The following is an 18,272-nucleotide window of genomic DNA, read 5'->3' on the forward strand; positions in this document are numbered from 1 at the left end:
CAGCTGATTGGGCGCGGCCGCCCCGGCCCTGGTCCCTAGTCCCCATTGGTTCCCCACGGGGCCACAGCCGGGCTGAGGACCGCTGGACCATGGAGGCCATGGGGGTGGCCGCGGCTCTGGGGCTCCTGCTCCTCACGGCAGGAGGTTCGACCGCGGACGAGGCCCGAGAGGCCGCCGCCGTGCGGGAGCTGCTAGTCCGGCTTCTGGGGCCCGGGCCAGCGGCCGCCTTCTCCGTGTCGGTGGAGCGCTCCCTGGCGACCGAGTCCGGCCTGGACACCTACCGCCTGAGCGGCGGCGGTGCCGGGGCGCGGGTGCAGGTGCTCGGCTCCACGGGCGTGGCCGCCGCCGCGGGGCTCCACCGATACCTGCGCGACTTCTGCGGCTGCCACGTGGCCTGGTCGGGCTCTCAGCTGCGCTTACCGCAGCCCCTGCCCGCTGTGCCGGAGGAGCTGACCGAGGCCACACCCAACAGGTACCGCGACCGGACCCCGCCGGTCGGCTCCCCTGCAGCTCCCGCTGGCCCTGTTCCCGCCCCCTCCCCCCACCAGGGGCGCCCACTCGGGCCGAAGTCCCCGCCCCGCCCCAGTGCCTGGCTGCTAGCAAGCACTGGCTTCAGACCCCAGCTCTGATTCTAAAAGCTGAGTATCCTTGAATAAGTCACTTGACCTCTCTGAGCCTCAGCGGGAAACAATGGAAAAGTGGAAACAATGACCTCTACCGTGCGGTGGTGCCTTTCTTATTGTGATTATTTGCACGGTGCGGGGTGTAGAAATTGTGGTGCATAATCGGTGAGCAGTAAATGCCGCTCCGTTCCTACCCCACCCTCTCTTCGAAGATGCTCCCTGGGGAGTGACACCCAGCCTGGCACAGTCCTCTGCTCCAGCGCTTGCCCCACTGTCCTGAGATGATGGGTTCACACAGCTTCCTCCCCGTTAGACTGTGGGGAGAGTGATCCCCCTTACAGGATAGGGGCACACTGTACCCAGAGTAGGAATGAAAATGGAATGTGCCCGCAGATATCTGGGAGGCTAGAGAGCTGAGTGCTGGGGATAGGTGGGTGGACACCTCGGAAGCTCAAGCCTCAGAGTCTCTGCCGCACCTGGGTTGGATCCTGGAGTGAAGCAGTAGTCTAGGGGCCACACCCAGAGCCACTCCTCTCTGGGCTCCATCTGGGGTGGCAGGGCAAGCTGCTCCCCCAGTTTTTCCCCAATTGTGTACCCTCCGGGCTGAGAAACCTCCTCTTTGCCCCTAGGGCCATGCCCCAGCTCCTGCCCCTGCCTGCAGGTACCGCTATTACCAGAATGTGTGCACACAAAGCTACTCCTTCCTGTGGTGGGACTGGGCCCGCTGGGAGCAGGAGATCGACTGGATGGCGCTGAATGGAATCAACCTGGCGCTGGCCTGGAGCGGCCAGGAGGCCATCTGGCAGCGGGTGGGTGCCCACCACACCCCAGGTGTCCTGCCTCCCCCACATCAGCTCAGCATCTGGCACAGAGACTAGGGCTCCAAAAGGGTTGGTACCAGGAGTGATGGCTCCAGCCTCCCAGTTTCCATGGTTGAGACACACACGTGGGAACACTTCCCCAGGGCTGGCCACCAGCACCCCCAGTAAACATTAAGAAGCCAGGTTTCCCTGTCTCCCCACCCCACGTGAGCCAGTCAGCTGCTTCTCTGGATTCTGTTCCATTAGCAGCTCTTGCTCTGCCTGTCCTCGTCCTCTCCATCCAGAAGAATCATGGCGCCAGTTCAGGCGGTCAGTCCCCTCTCCTTGGTCGCCTGCCCACCACAGCCCCTGAAGAGCATCACCCAAAAAATAATGCACGAGGCTGCATATAAGAAGAGTTTGTTTGGGAAACTTTACTAATTGCCATTTGGGAAACACAGGCTCACATACCTGAAAGAGTGCTCTGAGAAAGAGAAGTAGGGGCTTTTTTTTTTGAAGCCATGAGACTGTTAGAAGTTACCTGATGAGAATTGTGACTGACAGACATTGATTGCAAGTTATTTTAGGGTAAGGGCCTGATAAGTATCTTGAGTTTCTAGGAGGTGTTTTGGATGACTTGATCAGATTAAAAGGTCAGATTCTTCTCCGGCTGAGACATGCATAAATTACATTTCTTTAGTGACCTCCTGGTCATTAGTGCTTAGAGAGCTCTCTTAAGAAATATTTTCCTTTCAAAACAAGACTCCTGGCTCTCAGAGTTGTACCAGAGTGTCATTTCTGAAATGTGAATCTAGGGGAGACCTTCAACTTTGAACACACCCAGGAGTTCCCTGTTACCATCAGGCTCTGCCCAGCCTGGGAGCTGCCATGCCTGAGCCCTAAGAGCTCTGTCTGCACCTGGGGCTGCTTAAGCTCCTTTCAGAGCTGCCCTCACCCATCATGCTAGCCCTGCTTGCTCCATGAAGCCTTCTAAGCCCCTTCCCCATTTGAGGGAGAACCCCTTTGTGCCTCACCCCGCCTATGCACCAAGAGTGACATTCGCAAACTCACCTGCTAACTGATCTATTTCTTCTGGACTGTGGGCTCCTTGCAGGCAGGGATCAGAGCTTGTCTTAAGAACTCTAGGGCACAGAGAAGAGATGGATGTATGTTTGTCGAGTGAATGAATCAGTGAATAGAGATGAGTGGTCTTATGTGTGGGGCTTGCCTTCCTCCTCAGGTGTATCTGGCCTTGGGTCTGACCCAGACAGAGATCGACGAATACTTCACTGGTCCTGCCTTCCTGGCCTGGGGGCGCATGGGCAACTTGCACACCTGGAGTGGCCCCCTGCCCCCATCCTGGCACCTCAAGCAGCTTTACCTACAGGTAAAAGGATGGGGAATGGAAGGGGCAGAATTGATGCTGGATAGTCACAGGTCTGGGGTGGGAGTAGGGGGACTCTGTGTGCCTTGGGAGAGAGGAGACCTCCCCCTAGCGGGGGAGCGGGGGGCATGCTCACCACCACCCCTTCTGTTCCTCCCAGCATCGGATCCTTGACCGGATGCGCTCGTTTGGTATGATCCCTGTGCTGCCGGCGTTTGCAGGACATGTCCCCAAGGCTCTCACCAGGTGATGTCCCCCCCTCACCCCTCCCCATTCAGCTCAGAGAGAGAATACATGTTCCCCTGCAAGACACTATTTGAAGAAAAACTCAAGCTCTGGATGTAGGCCTGGGCTTGATTCCTGGTTCTGTTACTGACATGTGACCTTGACTGCTCTGGGCCTGTTTCCTCACTTGTATGGCTTGGCACAGAGTCTTAGCAAATGGCAGCTCTTAGTGATGGTAGGGGTGCTCCTCTGCTCCTCTGTGCTATACACACCCTCTACTGTGGCTGGTCAATTTCTTCAAGGCCCCAGTGAGACCTCCTCTCCTTCAGGAAGCCTTGCCAGGGGCCCCCAGCATTGGTTATCACCTCCCTTGGGCCCATAAGCACCTGGTTCCCACTGCTCTCAGTGCTCAGCACATGCTGCTGGCCTCACTGGCCACTCCTTGGCCTTCCCAGCTTGGCGGCAAGAAACTCATTCATACATTTAGCCAACGTTTGTCAGACTGTCTGGGGCTGCCAGACCGGGCCCTGGGCTGGGGGTTGGGGGTGCAACCACAAAGGTGCACAGAGGCCCTGCTCCTGGTGGGAGACACGTTGCCAGGGGGATACAACCCAGTGATAAGGAATGGATGTGGCCCAATTCTCCATCAAGGTCACTTCTGCTTGGGGAAGGAAGGGGCAGGAAGGGCTCAGCGCAGAGGTGGTATCATTTATTTAAGCCAGTGGGAAGGGCTTCTTGTTGTTTGGTCACTCAGTCCTGTCCAACCCTTTGCCACCCTGTGGACTGCAGAATGCCAGACTTCCCTGTCCTTCACTATCTCCCAGAGTTTGCTTAAACTCAAGTCCATTGGTTGGTGATGCCATCCAACCATCTCATCCTCTGTGGGAGGAGGAGAGACAGCCAAAGCTTTCCAGACAGGGGACACAAAAAGGATGTCAAGGAGTAACCAGATGCATCAGCAGGGAGGAGGGGAAGCGAGAGCTCCAGGCCCAGGGCACAGCATGGGCAAAGGCCCAGAGGCATGAGGGCTCCCGGAACTGCAGGTGTCAGTGAGGCTAGAGGAAAGTACTGCATCGGCCTCCAGTAAATGTCTGAACTGTCACCCCCTCCCCCGCACTAGGGTGTTCCCTCAGGTCAATGTCACCCAGATGGGCAGCTGGGGCCATTTCAACTGCTCCTACTCCTGCTCCTTCCTCCTGGCTCCAGAAGATCCCCTCTTCCCCCTCATGGGGAGCCTTTTCCTGCGGGAGCTGACCAAAGAGTTCGGCACGGACCACATCTACGGGGCTGACACTTTCAACGAGATGCAGCCCCCATCCTCGGAGCCCTCTTACCTGGCTGCAGCCACCGCCGCTGTCTACCAGGCCATGACCGCAGGTAGGGTGCCAGCAGGAGGTGAGAAAGGGAAGTCCCCTGGGCCCTCGAGATGGAGGTGGCAGAGGTCAGGGGGGTGGGAGGAGGGGTGGGGAATTGTAACACCTCGCTGTGACACAGAGCACTTTACCATTTCCCAAGCACTTGTACACACACATCATCTCATTTAGTCACGCTGTGGTTGAGGGGTGAGCCCTGGAGCGGACACCCTGCTCCTTCACCCGCCCTGCCACTTCCTACCTGCGAGACTTGCAGCAGCTCCCCTCCCTCCCAGTACCTCGGCTGCTTCATCTGCAAAAGGGGCTCGCTCATAGACTGACGCCCGGCCCAGAGTAAAGTGTCATTAAGTGCTGACTATTGAAAAGGTTTTATTTAGTCTCTACCTGCATGCTGAGGGCTTCTCAGGTGGTGCTAGTGGTAAAGAACCTGCCTGCCAGTGCAGGAGACACAAGAGGTACAGGTTCAGCCCCTGGGTTGGGAAGATCCCCTGGAGGAAGGTGTGCATATCCTCTCCAGTATTCTTGCCTGGAGAATTCCTTGGACAGAAGAGCCTGGAGGGCTACAGTCCACAGGGTTGCCAAGAGTTGGACATGACTGAGTGGCTTAGCACACGCACACACGTGTATGCTGGTAGGCTAGAGGTTAGAGATGTGCCCCCAGTCAATAAGGTGCCCTTCCTGGTACACAAATATGAACACAGCACTCCTCCCTGCCGCTAACAGGGGAGGCCAGGAGAAGGGCCAGGTCAGGAATGGCTTGGGGAGGCCTCTGTGTCAGCCGGGAAGGGGCAGATTGGGGTGAATTGGCTCAGGCTTCCTTGAGCAGCGGTGCTCCAAGTGTGGTCTGGGACCAGCAGTGTCACCCCAGGGCCGGTCGGATTGCAGGTTCTCAATCTCCCCCATCTCCTGAATCAAAATGAGGGCGCCTGGGGCCCAGGCCTCTGGGTAATTCTGATGCTTCCTGCAGCTTTGCAGTACTCAGCTGGTAGTCCCAGGGGGAAGGGTATGAGTGATGGAATGTCCTGATGATGCGGGTGGGGGGATGATTTACAGGAACATGATAGAGTGTGATAGAGTCATTTAACTTCTCTGGACCTCTGTTTCTTCATCTGTAAAGTACGGTGAGTGCTCCCTGCCCCCCTCTCCTCTCATCACCCTCCTGTCCTCTGCCCCCAACAGTGGACCCTGGCGCTGTGTGGCTGCTCCAAGGCTGGCTCTTTCAGAACCAGCCTGAGTTCTGGGGGCCTGCCCAGGTGGCGGCTGTGCTGGGGGCCGTGCCCCGTGGCCGCCTCCTCGTTCTGGACCTGTTCGCTGAGAACCAGCCCGTGTACGTCCGCACAGCCTCCTTCCAGGGCCAGCCCTTCATCTGGTGCATGCTGCATAACTTCGGGGGCAACCACGGCCTGTTCGGGGCCCTGGAGTCTGTGAACCAAGGACCCGCAACCGCCCGCCGCTTCCCCAACTCCACCTTGGTAGGCACAGGCATGGCCCCCGAGGGCATCGGCCAGAACGAGGTGGTCTACGCCCTCATGGCCGAGCTGGGCTGGCGGAAGGACCCAGTGGCCGATTTGGGGGCCTGGGTGACCAGCTTTGCAGCACGGCGGTACGGGGTCTCCCATGGGGATGCAGAGGCAGCGTGGCGGCTGCTACTCAGGAGTGTCTACAACTGCTCGGGTGAGGAGTGCCGGGGACACAATCACAGCCCGCTGGTCAAGCGACCATCCCTGCACATGGTCACCACTGTCTGGTACAACCGATCAGATGTATTTGAAGCCTGGCGGCTGCTGCTGGCAGCCACCCCCACCCTGGCCAGCAGCCCGGCCTTCCGCTACGACCTGGTAGACGTGACCCGCCAGGCAGTCCAGGAGCTGGTCAGCTTGTACTACGAAGAGATGAGGACCGCCTATCTGAAGAAGGAGCTGGTTCCCCTGATGAGGGCAGGAGGCATCCTGGCCTACGAGCTCCTGCCTGCCCTTGACCAGGTGCTGGCCAGTGACTGCCACTTCCTGCTGGGCAGCTGGCTGGAGCAGGCCCGACTGGCAGCGGTCAGTGAGACTGAGGCCCATTTCTATGAGCAGAACAGCCGCTACCAGCTGACCCTGTGGGGGCCGGAGGGCAACATTCTAGACTATGCTAACAAGCAGCTGGCAGGACTGGTGGCTGACTACTACGCCCCCCGCTGGCGGCTCTTCGCAGAGACGCTGGCGGAAAGCCTGGTCCAGGGTGTCCCCTTCCAGCAGCACCAGTTCGACAAGAATGCCTTCCAACTCGAACAGACCTTTGTCCTTGGCACAAGGAGGTATCCTAGCCAGCCTGAAGGAGACACAGTGGACCTGGTCAAGAAGCTCTTCCTCAAATATTACCCCCGGGCTGGCTCCTTCTGACAATTAACCATTCTCAAGCCACCTTCTCCCCAGACTCCAAACCTGGGCAGGTTTCCAGGGCCTGGGGCTGGGCAGGAGTCACAGGAGCACCGCAGACCTGAGTGAAGGAACTCACTGACCCATGGGGTCAGGCGCGGACTGTCTGGAGGGGCTGAGCTGCCTTCCTCCACATCCCAAATTTGGGATCAAAGTACTATTTTAATACAACTTAATAAACTGGTAAATCATCTGGATGGTGTGTCAGAATGTCAGTGCTGGACTTCCCTGCGGTGCAGTGGTTAAGACTCCTTGTTTCCACTGTAGGGGATGCAGGTTCCATCCCTGGTCAGGAAACTAAGATCCCACATGCCATGTGGCACAGCAAAAACAAAAACAAAAAGAGAATGTCAATGTCATGATGCCAGCGAGGACTCGGGTCTGTAGCCTGGACACTGGTGAGGGCAGGTCTCCCTGCCTTCTTGCCTTGGCTTCCTCAGTGTTGTGTTTTATTAGTTTTATTGGTCATATATCCAGAATTGATTATCTAAATCTTTCAAGATAATGAAATATTACAAGAATAGAATACAGTTCAGCTCTAATTGCACAAATATCCTTGACATGGAAACCATTTTTACAAATACGTGTTTTTCTTATAAGACTACTTCAGAAAACAAGCCTCTATATCGCTTACAGCAAATTTTATGCAACTTTTTCCCCCTTTAACTGTCGTTTCAGATTTCCTATCACAGCACATCTGACAGGCCATAAACCAAATTATAATCAGCTGCTGCTGCTTTGTCTAGTCTTTCCTGATCTGAAAGAATTCATGTATTCAGGCTAGAAGAGGTAATTAAAACATTCCTTCCAAATCTAACTTAGATCAGGTTAATCACTGTGCTTAATGAAGAATCTTTTCATTTTTCACTCAGGCTAGTCTGGCTAGTGTTCACCCCTGCTGTTTCAAGCAGAAGGGATAAAAGTCTTTATATTCCTAAGAGTTTCTAAACTGCAAAAACAAAACCCTAGAAGCAACAGTTAAATACAAATATTTAGAAAGCTACAACATTTGTTAATGATGAGAAACAGAGAACACTTTAATTTTTAAAACGTATTTATTTGACTGCACTGGTCTTAGTTGTGACACGGAAGATCTTCCGTCTTCCTTGCGGCCTGTAAGGTCTTTAGTCATAGCATGCAAACTCTTAGATGTGACATGCGGAGTCTAGTTCCCTGACCAGGGATTGAACCCAGGCCCATCTGCATTGGAAGCAGGAGTCTTAGCCACTGGACCACCAGAGGAGTCCCAAGGACACTTTGAGATTTGAGAACACTCCTAGTTGAAGAAGAAAGTGTAAGGATATGGCGTGCTCACACATGCTTAGTCAAGTCCGACTCTGCCACCCCATGGACGTAGGCCCCCAGGCTCCTCTGTCCATGGTAGTCTCCAGGCAACAATACTGGAGGGGGTTGCATTTCCTCCTCCAGTGGATCTTGCTACCCAAGGATCAAACATGAATCTCCTGCATGTCCTGCAATGGCAGGCCCTGAGCCACCTGGGAATTCCAAAGGATGAGGCAGTAGCTTTATATTGATAAAATATTGAAAAAATGAAAAAGGTGAATCACTTACATCAGTGGCATATAATTTCTAAAGTGCCAGGACTTACAGAATCTTAAGAGACTGTGTCTAGCTGATCTATTTGACATTTTTCTGCTGGTGTGACTTTTTCTATTTTGGCTGTGCTGGGTCTATTGCTGTGTGAACTTTTCTCTAGTTTCAGTCAGTGGGGGTTATTCTCCAGTTCCAGTGACGGGCTTCTCACTGTAGTCAACTCTCTTGTTGCAGAGCAAGGACTCTAGGGCATATGAGCTAAGTAGTTGTGGCCCCTGGGCTTAGTTGCTCCGAGGCATGCGTGATCATCCTGGATGAGGGACTGAACCCATGTCTCTTGCGTTGGCAGGAGGATTCTTTACCACACAGCCATCCAGGAAGCCCTGACGGTGTCACTTTGAAACAGTCTAATAAATACTCCTTGTCTGGAGCAAATAATCATTTAATTTAGGCCAGGGGAAATTTTACAGAAAATAGACCACATTTCCCTGAAGAGACAGGACATCCCCAGGGGAAATATCTGGCATTTATTCCATTCTTTCTGTTACTGAGAAATGTGTCTGGTTAACAAAAGCTTGTTATACTTTACACGTGGCTTAAATTAAAATCAAGAGCCTGGCAGCATTCTCCAGTCCAGTTTCTGAGTGCTCATCTCCAAGAATCCAATATTCTTAAAAGAACTCTTTGATCAGACTCTTGCCCAGTTAGAGTTAACAGTACTTGAGGACTACAGTATGTCCCCTGTCTCTGCTTTTTGATTTCTCTTTTCTCACCCTAATGTAACAAGCTGCTACAGGTTTTTACCAAAATAACTGTTTGGTATTGTTTTGAAAGTGGGTTATTCTGCATTACCAAAAGCCTTCCATCACTTTAGAATGGGTCACATTAGCATCTAACTAGCACATGGCCACATCATGTCTGCTGCAGTGATTTTTGCCACTCAGCATAGTTCCTGTATCTGTCATGTTCTTGTCTCTCAGAACACCATCTATTAATTTGATCAGCTCGTCTTTACTCCTTAGTGCCTGTTCACTCCCTTCCTCCTCCTCCAAGGTTGGATCACAGCCCTCACCAGTCAAAGCCAGATCAGGCTGCTTCCTTGTTCACTTAGCCACCAGGCTTCCCCAGATTTAATATTAACCCCTGATCTTTGAGGCTTCCCAAGTGGCACAGTGGTAAAGAATCCACCTGCCAATGCAGGAGACAAGAGACATGGGTTGGATCCCTGGGTCAAGAAGATCCCCTCGAGTAGGAAATGCAACCCGCTCCTGGAGAATTCCATGGACAGAGGAGCCTGGTGAGCTACAGTCCATGGGGTGGCAAAGAGTCAGACACCACCCAGCAACTGAGCACACATATACGCACCTGACCTTTGACCCAAGAACGCCCTTCCAAAACACTTCCACACCCTCAGTGGCTAACTTCGGCAAAAAAAATTGTCCCTGTGGTACAGAGGCTTTCTGGGACAGAGGCTTGCCAGGACAAGATCTGCCCAGGGCACTCAGTGCCCACATGGGAGCTCATACCTCCTGTTTGCAAAACTTCACCCTCCCTCTGACTGACAAAGAAGGGGCTGTCTAAGCCAGGGGCCCTCTTCTCTGCCTTGACCTGGAGAGCAGGCCAGGGACCCACAGGAAGGCTCAGCCTTGAGATTGTGCTGCAGACATAATAAAGGGGTGGGGACCCTGGAGGGCAGGGGCGGAGCGAAGCAGGTGATATCCATCCCCAGAGACCAGAGCCCAGCATTTCCGGGGTCTCTCCCTGTGCACATCCCCATGGACCGCACAGTGGTACTCATCACCGGCTGTTCCTCCGGCATTGGCCTACACCTGGCCCTGCGACTGGCGTCGGACCCGTCCCAGAGCTTCAAAGGTACCTGATGGAACGGGGTGGAGAGAAGGGAGCAACTCCTTCCCGGCCTAGGGGGCCTAAGAAAGGCTGAAAGACCGGAATTCAGAGCCTTGTCCTCTCCCCCAACCTCCAGTGTATGCCACGCTGAGGGACCTGGCCTCACAGGGCCCACTGCTGGAGGCCGCCCAGTCCCGAGGGTGCCCTCCCGGCTCCCTGGAGACGTTGCAGCTGGATGTGAGGGATGCAGATTCCATAGCCGCTGCCCAGGCACGCGTGACCGAGGGCCGCGTGGACGTGCTGGGTGAGCCTCCCCGCAAAAGAAGCCCAAGAGCCTTCCTCACTCTGTGTCCAAACCAAGATGTCCGAAGCCCACGGAGCACGGGGGGACGGGCGGGAAGGAGGGCCGTGCGTGAGGCGGCGCGGTCGGGTCTCTCTCCCCGCAGTGTGTAACGCAGGCCGGGGCCTGGTGGGGCCGCTGGAGGCACACAAGGAGGGCAGCGTGGACGCCGTGCTGGACGTGAACCTAACGGGGACCGTGCGGATGCTGCAGGCCTTCCTGCCGGACATGAAGCGCCGCCGCTCGGGACGCATATTGGTGACCGGGAGCATAGGCGGCTTGATGGGTGAGCGGAACGCGGCCAAGGGCCAGAGGCGCGCGGGGCGGGGGTGGCTCAGCAGGAGCGATGGGGAGGAGGGTGTCCAATAAAGGGCAGGGGCCTGGTGAGGCTGCCCCGGGCCGCTCCTGCGCCCCTCCCCGCGGACCGCACCACCACCCCGGACGCGCCCCAGCAGACTCCTCTCCCTCCCAGCGCTTCCCTTCAACGCCGTTTACTGCGCCAGCAAGTTCGCGCTCGAGGGTTTGTGCGAGAGTCTGGCGATTCTGCTGCAGCCCTTCGGGGTCCAGTGAGTCACCGCCCTGCCCCGGGGGCCCCCTGACCCCTGACTTTGGGAACCTCAGCACCCCATCTTGTTGGAACCGCTCTCAGGCATTCTCCCCAGTGCGGCTCCCGTTGGTTGTGCGCCAGGCACAGTTCAGGGCGCTTGGCACGCGTCCTCTCGTTCCACCTGTCCACCCTGCTGGTGAGGCGTCGGTATTGGGCAGCTCAGGCCAGAGGCTCGGTGACTGACCCAAGGTCACACCGTTGTAAGTGACCCGGCCAGGTTGGCATTCTGACGCCAGAGCCTCTCACAACCTCCAAGGGATGTGGGGGCGCTTTTCCGGCTGTAAACCCGCTTTCAAGTGCTCGCAGCCCGAGCCCCGCTCTGGCCCTCCCTTCCGGGCTTGCATTCGCCCGCGCTCACTCGCCGCTCTCCGGCCCGCAGCGTGAGCCTCATCGAGTGCGGCCCGGTGCACACCCCCTTCCCCGAGAAGGTGGAGGGCGGCCTGGGCGGGATGCTGGACCGCGCGGACGCCGAGACCCGCGACCTCTTCTACCGCTACTGTCGCCACTGCGAGCGGGTCATACGTGAGGCGGGTCAGGACCCGGAGGAGGTGGTCGAGGTAAGCGCCGAGCAGGACTGCGGGAGCGGGGGCCGCCCCCGGGTTCCCCAGCCCAGCCCCGGCCAGCGCGCCTCCTCCTGCTGCTGCAGGTCTTCCTCCAGGCGCTACGCGCCCCGCGCCCGGCCCTGCGCTACTTCACCACCGAGCGATTCCTGCCACTGGTGCAGCTGCGCTTCTCCGACCCCAGCGGCTCCGACTACGTCGCCGCTGCGCACAAGTCAGCGTTCCACGACAAGGCCGCCGAGGGCTCCGACGGCAACGGGGCTGAGGCCGAAGCCGGTAAACTGGGAGCATCTGAGCTCCGCGCTCCTCTCGCCCCGCAATAAAGGCCTAATCCGCTGCCGTCTCCCGCGCTCTCTTTTGCGGCCCTGGGGGGTGGGGTGCGTTTGGGGAACGGAAAGGGGCTTTGACTGGGCTGCAGCTGCGTGACCACGGGCACGCACAGTGGGTGGATGATCGCGGAAGACTGTGTTAGCCCGAGTAATACCTCTGGAAACCGAGGCCCAGAAAGGGAAGGAGCTAGCCAAGATCAGGCCTCAAGTTCACCGAAGGGCAGGGAGAGCATTCCCTATATTCTTGCCCTAGGGGTGTCTGCAGCCACTGGAGTTAGGTGGACCTGGCGGGGGAGAGTCGGCTTGTGATGTGGCTCCCAAGAGTCACGGAACCTTAGGCATCGTTCTGACCCTCTCTGAGTCTGTTTTCTTACCTGAAAAATGGGTATGATACCTGTGTGGGGGCTTCCCAGGTGGCGCAGTGGTACAGAATCCGCCTGCTAATGCAGGAGACACTGGTTCAGTCCCTGGGTCAGGAAGATCTCCAGAAGTAGGAAATGACAAGCCACTCCAGTATTCTCACCTGGAGAATTCCATGGACAGAGGAGCCTGGAGGGCTACAGTCCATGGAGTCACAAAGAATCAGACACAACTGAGCGCAGTAGGCACACACATATCATGGATTGTGATAAGAATTAACTGAGATAGTGCCTGAAAGTGCTGGTATTAGAGGTCTTAATAGCAGGCACTGACTAACATTGTTACTGCTAGGGGTATTACTATTGTCCTTGTGTTCCCCTGTAGAAGCCAGATGTGTAAAAAAGAAGGTTAAATGACCCAAAAGGAAATAGCCCCACTCATCCCCTCCTTGCCCCCTGCCCTAGACAACACTCAACAGGAAGGATCCTGACCCACCCAGAAGCTGACTCTCACCAGGAGGTCTAGCTGAGGTTTCAGGCCTGGCTGATCAGACCAACGGTCCATCCTCTCCTTCCGGAAGCCGGCAAAAGGAGCTGGAGTGGCAGGAGCCACTGAAAGGGCCTGCAGGGTTGCAGAGACGATCTGATTTCCTCTGAGTTTGGGTGCTGGAGGAGGGGTGGAGATAGAGACTAGATGGGGAGGTTGCAAAAAGAGGAAAGTAGTAGGGGTGCTCCAGGAGGAGCTTAATACAGAAGATACATTAGCAGACTTGGCAGGTACGAACACACAGTACTCTGGGTAACGGCCCAGGTCCCTCCTTGTGAGGCAGTAATAATGTCCAGAGGCATCCTGTTTTGGAGGACAGCTTTCTCATTAGAGACCTCAGGACGGGCTTTGTTGATTATCATTTAAGGCTTGCTGGGTGCCATCAGTTAGGGCATGTGTGTGCTGTAACTTTCCCCAGGCCAAAGGAGGGAACAAAGACCGCAGGCTAATGATTTGTGACAGTGAGCACAGAATGCGCTCACATGGCCCTGAAGAGGAGGTGGCGGCAGGCTTAGGTACTTGACCTGGTTGTGCATGCCATACGCATTGCCCAAGGGTGCAGCACTGTCAGCTGTGAGCACAGGGGCGTGGTGGGAGGTGCTGGGTATGCTGGACCAGACCTTCATCTTCGCTTTCTCTCTTTTTTTGGCCACGTGACTTTTGGGATCTTAGTTCCCTGACCAGGGGTCAAACCTGCAGCCTCAACAGTGAAAGAGCAGAGTCCTAACCATGGGACCACCAGGGAATTCCCATCTTCTTCCCTTTTTTAATGGTGCATGGTCCACTCCAAGTAGAGTATGTTTCAACCACCAACCCATCACTGGTTGGGAACTCCAGTGGATGCCCCCTGACTCCTTTGGCAGTTGCTTTGGGCTTTGTTTAGAACACATAGGTCATGCTGTTACTGCATTAACCACATCACTATAGTTCAAGGGCAAGTGGATATTCTTGGCAATATGCCATCCCATCCAGACTCTTCAGTGATTGCTTTTTCAATGCACCCAGTCTGTTGTATCTACTGAAGGGTCAGTTTCTAGAGCTTGTACCTAGGCAGGGCATCAGCTTCCTGATCGCTAGGAGATGTCAGCACCTTATGAGCCAGAATGTGGAAAACGGTGAGGACCACGTCAGGTTCTTGCAGATGAACACAAATGTCTTCACACGTCTTGACCTTACCAGGGCTTAACCATCTCTCAGCTTCCCTTTGTCCAAGCCGTAGGGTAAACCCCTTTATTTATTTTTATAATCGCCAGAGTTTGTTCACGTTTCACCAACTGTACAGGCAAGTGAATGTGTGTGTGTGCACCCAAGTGCAATTCTTTTTTAAATTATTTTAGTTTGGGTTCAGCTGGGTCTTCATTGCTGTGTGCAGACTTTCTCTACTTGTAGTGAGCAGGGGCTTCTCATTACAGTGGCTTCTCTTGTTGTGGAGGGGTTAATCGTTTAGAACAGCCCAACTGTTCTGCATTCAGCCCATTGGCTGCTGCAGTTCCTTCCTGTTTCCATCTAGATAATGTCATTGTTGGGCAGAAGAGCAACTGCAGTCCAAGTGCGTGGGGTGCCCTGGTTAGACCCATCTGTACACCAGGCACCAGCAGGGACCCCTGCTCCCACCCCACCTCTCTCTGAGCTGCAGGGGCCACTCCAGGTATAGAGGCATCTCCACATTCTTCAGGACCAAGTAGCTCTTGAATGTCTAGAGACAGTGGACTGCTAGACAAAGTACCCTTTTGTTGCAAATGGCCACTTAGGTAACGTGGGGGTTGAAGCATGGCAAAGGTGGGTTGATAGAGCATAGTCTCAACCCTGCTCTTGACAGGAAGGGAAGTTCTCACCATGATAGACTGTTCTTTTCACGAGAGGCTCTACCTGATGGGGTGTTCTGTGTATGCTGCAAGGAGGCTCTATGGGGGTGTACTGGGGTTTGTCCCCTCCCAGAACAGGGGCCAGAATCCTAGGGCGCTCTCGCCTTCTGTTGTCTCTGCCGCCGTGTGTTTGTCGTCGCAGACGCCTCTAGCTCCAATCGTGTCCCTGCCGGGAGAGCCCCAGTGCTGTGATGTGTTTCACTGGTATTCTTGCTGTCTCAAAGGCGGCTTGCTGCCCTGACCCCCAGCCCCACGTGTGCTTTCTCTTTACCAGGTGGGATAAGGGATGGAGGTACCAGGCCAGGTGGGAAATAGAAGTCCCCCCAAATCCCTCACAAAGGCTTGCACCTCTTTCATGTTCTTAGGAGCTGGACAGGCTTGTAACTTATCAATCACAGTTTCCGAGACGTGAAACTTTATGGGGTTGTCTGGGCCTTGAATTTTCGGAGGGCTCACCACCCATCCTCTCCTCACTGATGTTCCAGAAACATCTGCAGAAGGTCCTGAAGCAGAGGCAAGTCTGCATATGTTAACATTATATCATCCATGTAATGGGCCGTTTTACTGATGTGGGAAAGGAGTGCAAGGACAAGTCTTGGGCTCCCATCCCACGACATGTGGAGGGGCTGTGCAAGTGACCATGGGGAAGCCCTTGAAAGGGCCATTGTCACTCCTCCCACATGAAGGTAAGATGATGCCAGGTGCAGACTGAAAAAAGCATTTGCTAAGCCCAGTACTACATGGAAGGTTCCTAAGACGGCAGGAGTGGCATTGTTGGGCACAGCCACGTGCATGGGGGCTTGTTCAACTCTCGGTGGCCCACAGTCAGCTGCCATGAGCCATCTGGCCTTTTTAGCAACTGTACCGGGCTGATGAAAGCATTACGGGCAGGGTGTACCATTCCCACACAGTGCAGTTCTGGAATAGTTTCTTCTGTTTAATTCCTTAAGCCCCGCCCACATGACAGTTACCTTTCTTCCCCTACGGTTCCCAGTCGGTGTCACTTCATCACTGGTTCGATTACTTTAACCCTGACTGACTATGCCAAAGCCTTTGACTGTGCGGATCACAATAAACTGTGGAAAATTCTGAAAGAGATGGGAATACCAGACCACCTGACCTGCCTCCTGAGAAATCTGTATGCAGGTCAGGAAGCAACAGTTAGGACTGGACATGGAACAACAGACTGGATCCAAATAGGAAAAGGAGTACGTCAAGGCTGTATATTGTCACCCTGCTTATTTAACTTATATGCAGAGTACATCATGAGAAATGCTAGGCTGGAGGAAGCACAAGCTGGAATCAAGATTGCCAGGAGAAATATCAATAACCTCAGATATGCAGATGACACCACCCTTATGGCAGAAAGTGAAGAACTAAAGAGCCTCTTGATGAAAGTAAAAGAGGAGAGTGAAAAAGTTGGCTTAAAGCTCAACATTCAGAAAATAAAGACCATGGCATCTGGTCCCATCACTTCATGGCAAATAGATGGGGAAACAGTGGAAACAGTGTCAGACTTTATTTTGGGGGGGGCTCCAAAATCACTGCAGATGGTGATTGCAGCCATGAAATTAAAAGATGCTTGCTCCTTGAAAGGAAAGTTATGACCAATCTAGACAGCATATTAAAAAGCAGAGACATTACTTTGCCAACAAAGGTCTGTCTAGTCAAGGCTATGGTTTTTCCAGTGGTCATGTATGGATGTGAGAGTTGGACTATAAAGAAGGCTGAGCACCGAAGAATTGATGCTTTTGAACTGTGGTGTTGGAGAAGACTCTTGAGAGTCCCTTCGACTGCAAGGAGATCCAGCCAGTCCATCCTAAAGGAGATCAGTCCTGGGTGTTCATTGGAGGGACTGATGCTGAAGCTGAAACTCCAATACTTTGGCCATCTGATGCAAAGAGCTGATTCATTTGAAAAGACCCTGATGCTGGGAGGGATTGAGGGCAGGAGGAGAAGGGGACGACAGAGGATGAGATTGTTGGATGGCATCACCGACTTGATGGACTTGGCTTTGGGTGGACTCCGGGAGTTGGTGATGGACAGGGAGGCCTGGCATGCTGCAGTTCATGGGGTCACAAAGAGTCGGACATGACTGAGCAACTGAACTGAACTGAACTGAGGCAGAATTCCCTGACAGAGGTTTGCAGAGTTTGACCTTGTCGGATATCAATGCCCACTGTGTTCCTTGTATCGGATATTTTCGGGGTGTGTGCGAGGGCAGGGAGAATGCCCAATTTGTTTTGTGAAAAGGATCTTCCTGATTGCAACCCTTTTCCCTCTGTAATTCAGTGGTGCTGAGGGAGCCTGGAAAACTTCTGAGGATGACTATGTGTTAGAGTATGTCCGGGGAACTCCACGGCAGTCCAGTGGTCAGGATTCCAGGCTTTCACTGCCATGGCCCAGGCTCAATCCCTGATTGGGAGACTAAGATTGCACAAGCTGTGCAGTGTGGCCAAAAAGGAAAAAGAAATTAAGGCATACTGGCTCCAGTATCCACTGAAGCTGTCCCCTTTTATTTGTGGAAGATCAATCCGTGTTGAGCTCCAACCAATTGCCTCCAATGGGTCTCACCTGGAGGCAATCTTGGCCTGCATCCTATAACCTGGGATGTGGGAGGCACCCACCTTGAATAGGAGTTTCTCCAAGGCCTCTGCTGGGGTTGGCAGGGCAGCAGGGATTTAGGGGTAGGTAGGGCAGGTCTGAACAGTTGTTCATGTTTTAAGCCTTTCCACAGGCCAACAAACACAGCATTGGATGGCCAGTTTGTACTTTCCTGTGCAGTCCTGGCAGTAATAAGATTAAACCACATTGGCTTCCAGGTTACTTTTACCATCTTTACAGCCCTGCAGGATAGCATTCTGGCTTCTCGAGCTCCCTCTGTGTCTTGGGTCTTTCCTGCAGGCCAGTATATACCCATTTCTGGGATTTGTCAGTTTCTTCCAGATCAACATGGTTGCCTAGCATCATGAACGTCTTGTCCCTCAGCTGGGCTCAGCACGGATATCACATCCCACACAGGTAGACTGGAGGATCCTGGCTTTCATTCCTGCAGTGAATGTGGCCCGATCAGCCCTTCAAATCTAGGAGCTCCCCCTCCTCTATGGACTTCCAGGGTCTCCCATGCCCAAAGAGACCTGCCCCCCATACTGGGACAAGCCTGCCTGCAGGCTAGAATGATCCAGTCTATGAGGAAGTGAGGACCTTGTTCTCCCTCCCCTCAAGCCCTATGCAGATGCTGCAGGAAGGCAGGCTGTGTGGTGATTTTGCTCAGTTTCTCTGCCTCCTCCCCAGCCAGGGAAATCACCCCCACCCCGCCCCCCAGTCCCATAGCCAACCATGCTTGTATACTTTCCCTGGCCTTTTGCTGGAATTTGGCAGCTACATCAACAACCTCAGTGGATGTTTATCCTCTCATCTGAACACTCCCTGAACAAG

The 18,272-nt window shown here is 54.4% G+C and overlaps 2 protein-coding genes across 2 annotated transcripts; both read left to right on the forward strand.

The window, feature by feature from the left end:
* NAGLU (N-acetyl-alpha-glucosaminidase) lies at positions 1-7,022 on the forward strand. Its single transcript, XM_069543473.1, has 6 exons — positions 1-472; positions 1,285-1,432; positions 2,664-2,810; positions 2,968-3,053; positions 4,153-4,409; positions 5,585-7,022. Exons 1-6 carry the CDS (start codon positions 90-92, stop codon positions 6,787-6,789), a joined length of 2,226 nt encoding a protein of 741 aa, XP_069399574.1. The 5' UTR covers positions 1-89; the 3' UTR covers positions 6,790-7,022.
* A 326-nt stretch (positions 7,023-7,348) lies between these two features.
* On the forward strand, positions 7,349-12,070 carry HSD17B1 (hydroxysteroid 17-beta dehydrogenase 1). Its single transcript, XM_069543474.1, has 7 exons — positions 7,349-7,614; positions 10,109-10,251; positions 10,364-10,531; positions 10,674-10,853; positions 11,040-11,133; positions 11,554-11,731; positions 11,821-12,070. Exons 2-7 carry the CDS (start codon positions 10,155-10,157, stop codon positions 12,055-12,057), a joined length of 954 nt encoding a protein of 317 aa, XP_069399575.1. The 5' UTR covers positions 7,349-7,614; positions 10,109-10,154; the 3' UTR covers positions 12,058-12,070.
* The last annotated feature ends 6,202 nt before the right edge of the window (positions 12,071-18,272 follow it).

Source organism: Ovis canadensis, chromosome 11, assembly GCF_042477335.2.
Source record: "Ovis canadensis isolate MfBH-ARS-UI-01 breed Bighorn chromosome 11, ARS-UI_OviCan_v2, whole genome shotgun sequence".
NCBI lineage: Eukaryota > Metazoa > Chordata > Mammalia > Artiodactyla > Bovidae > Ovis > Ovis canadensis.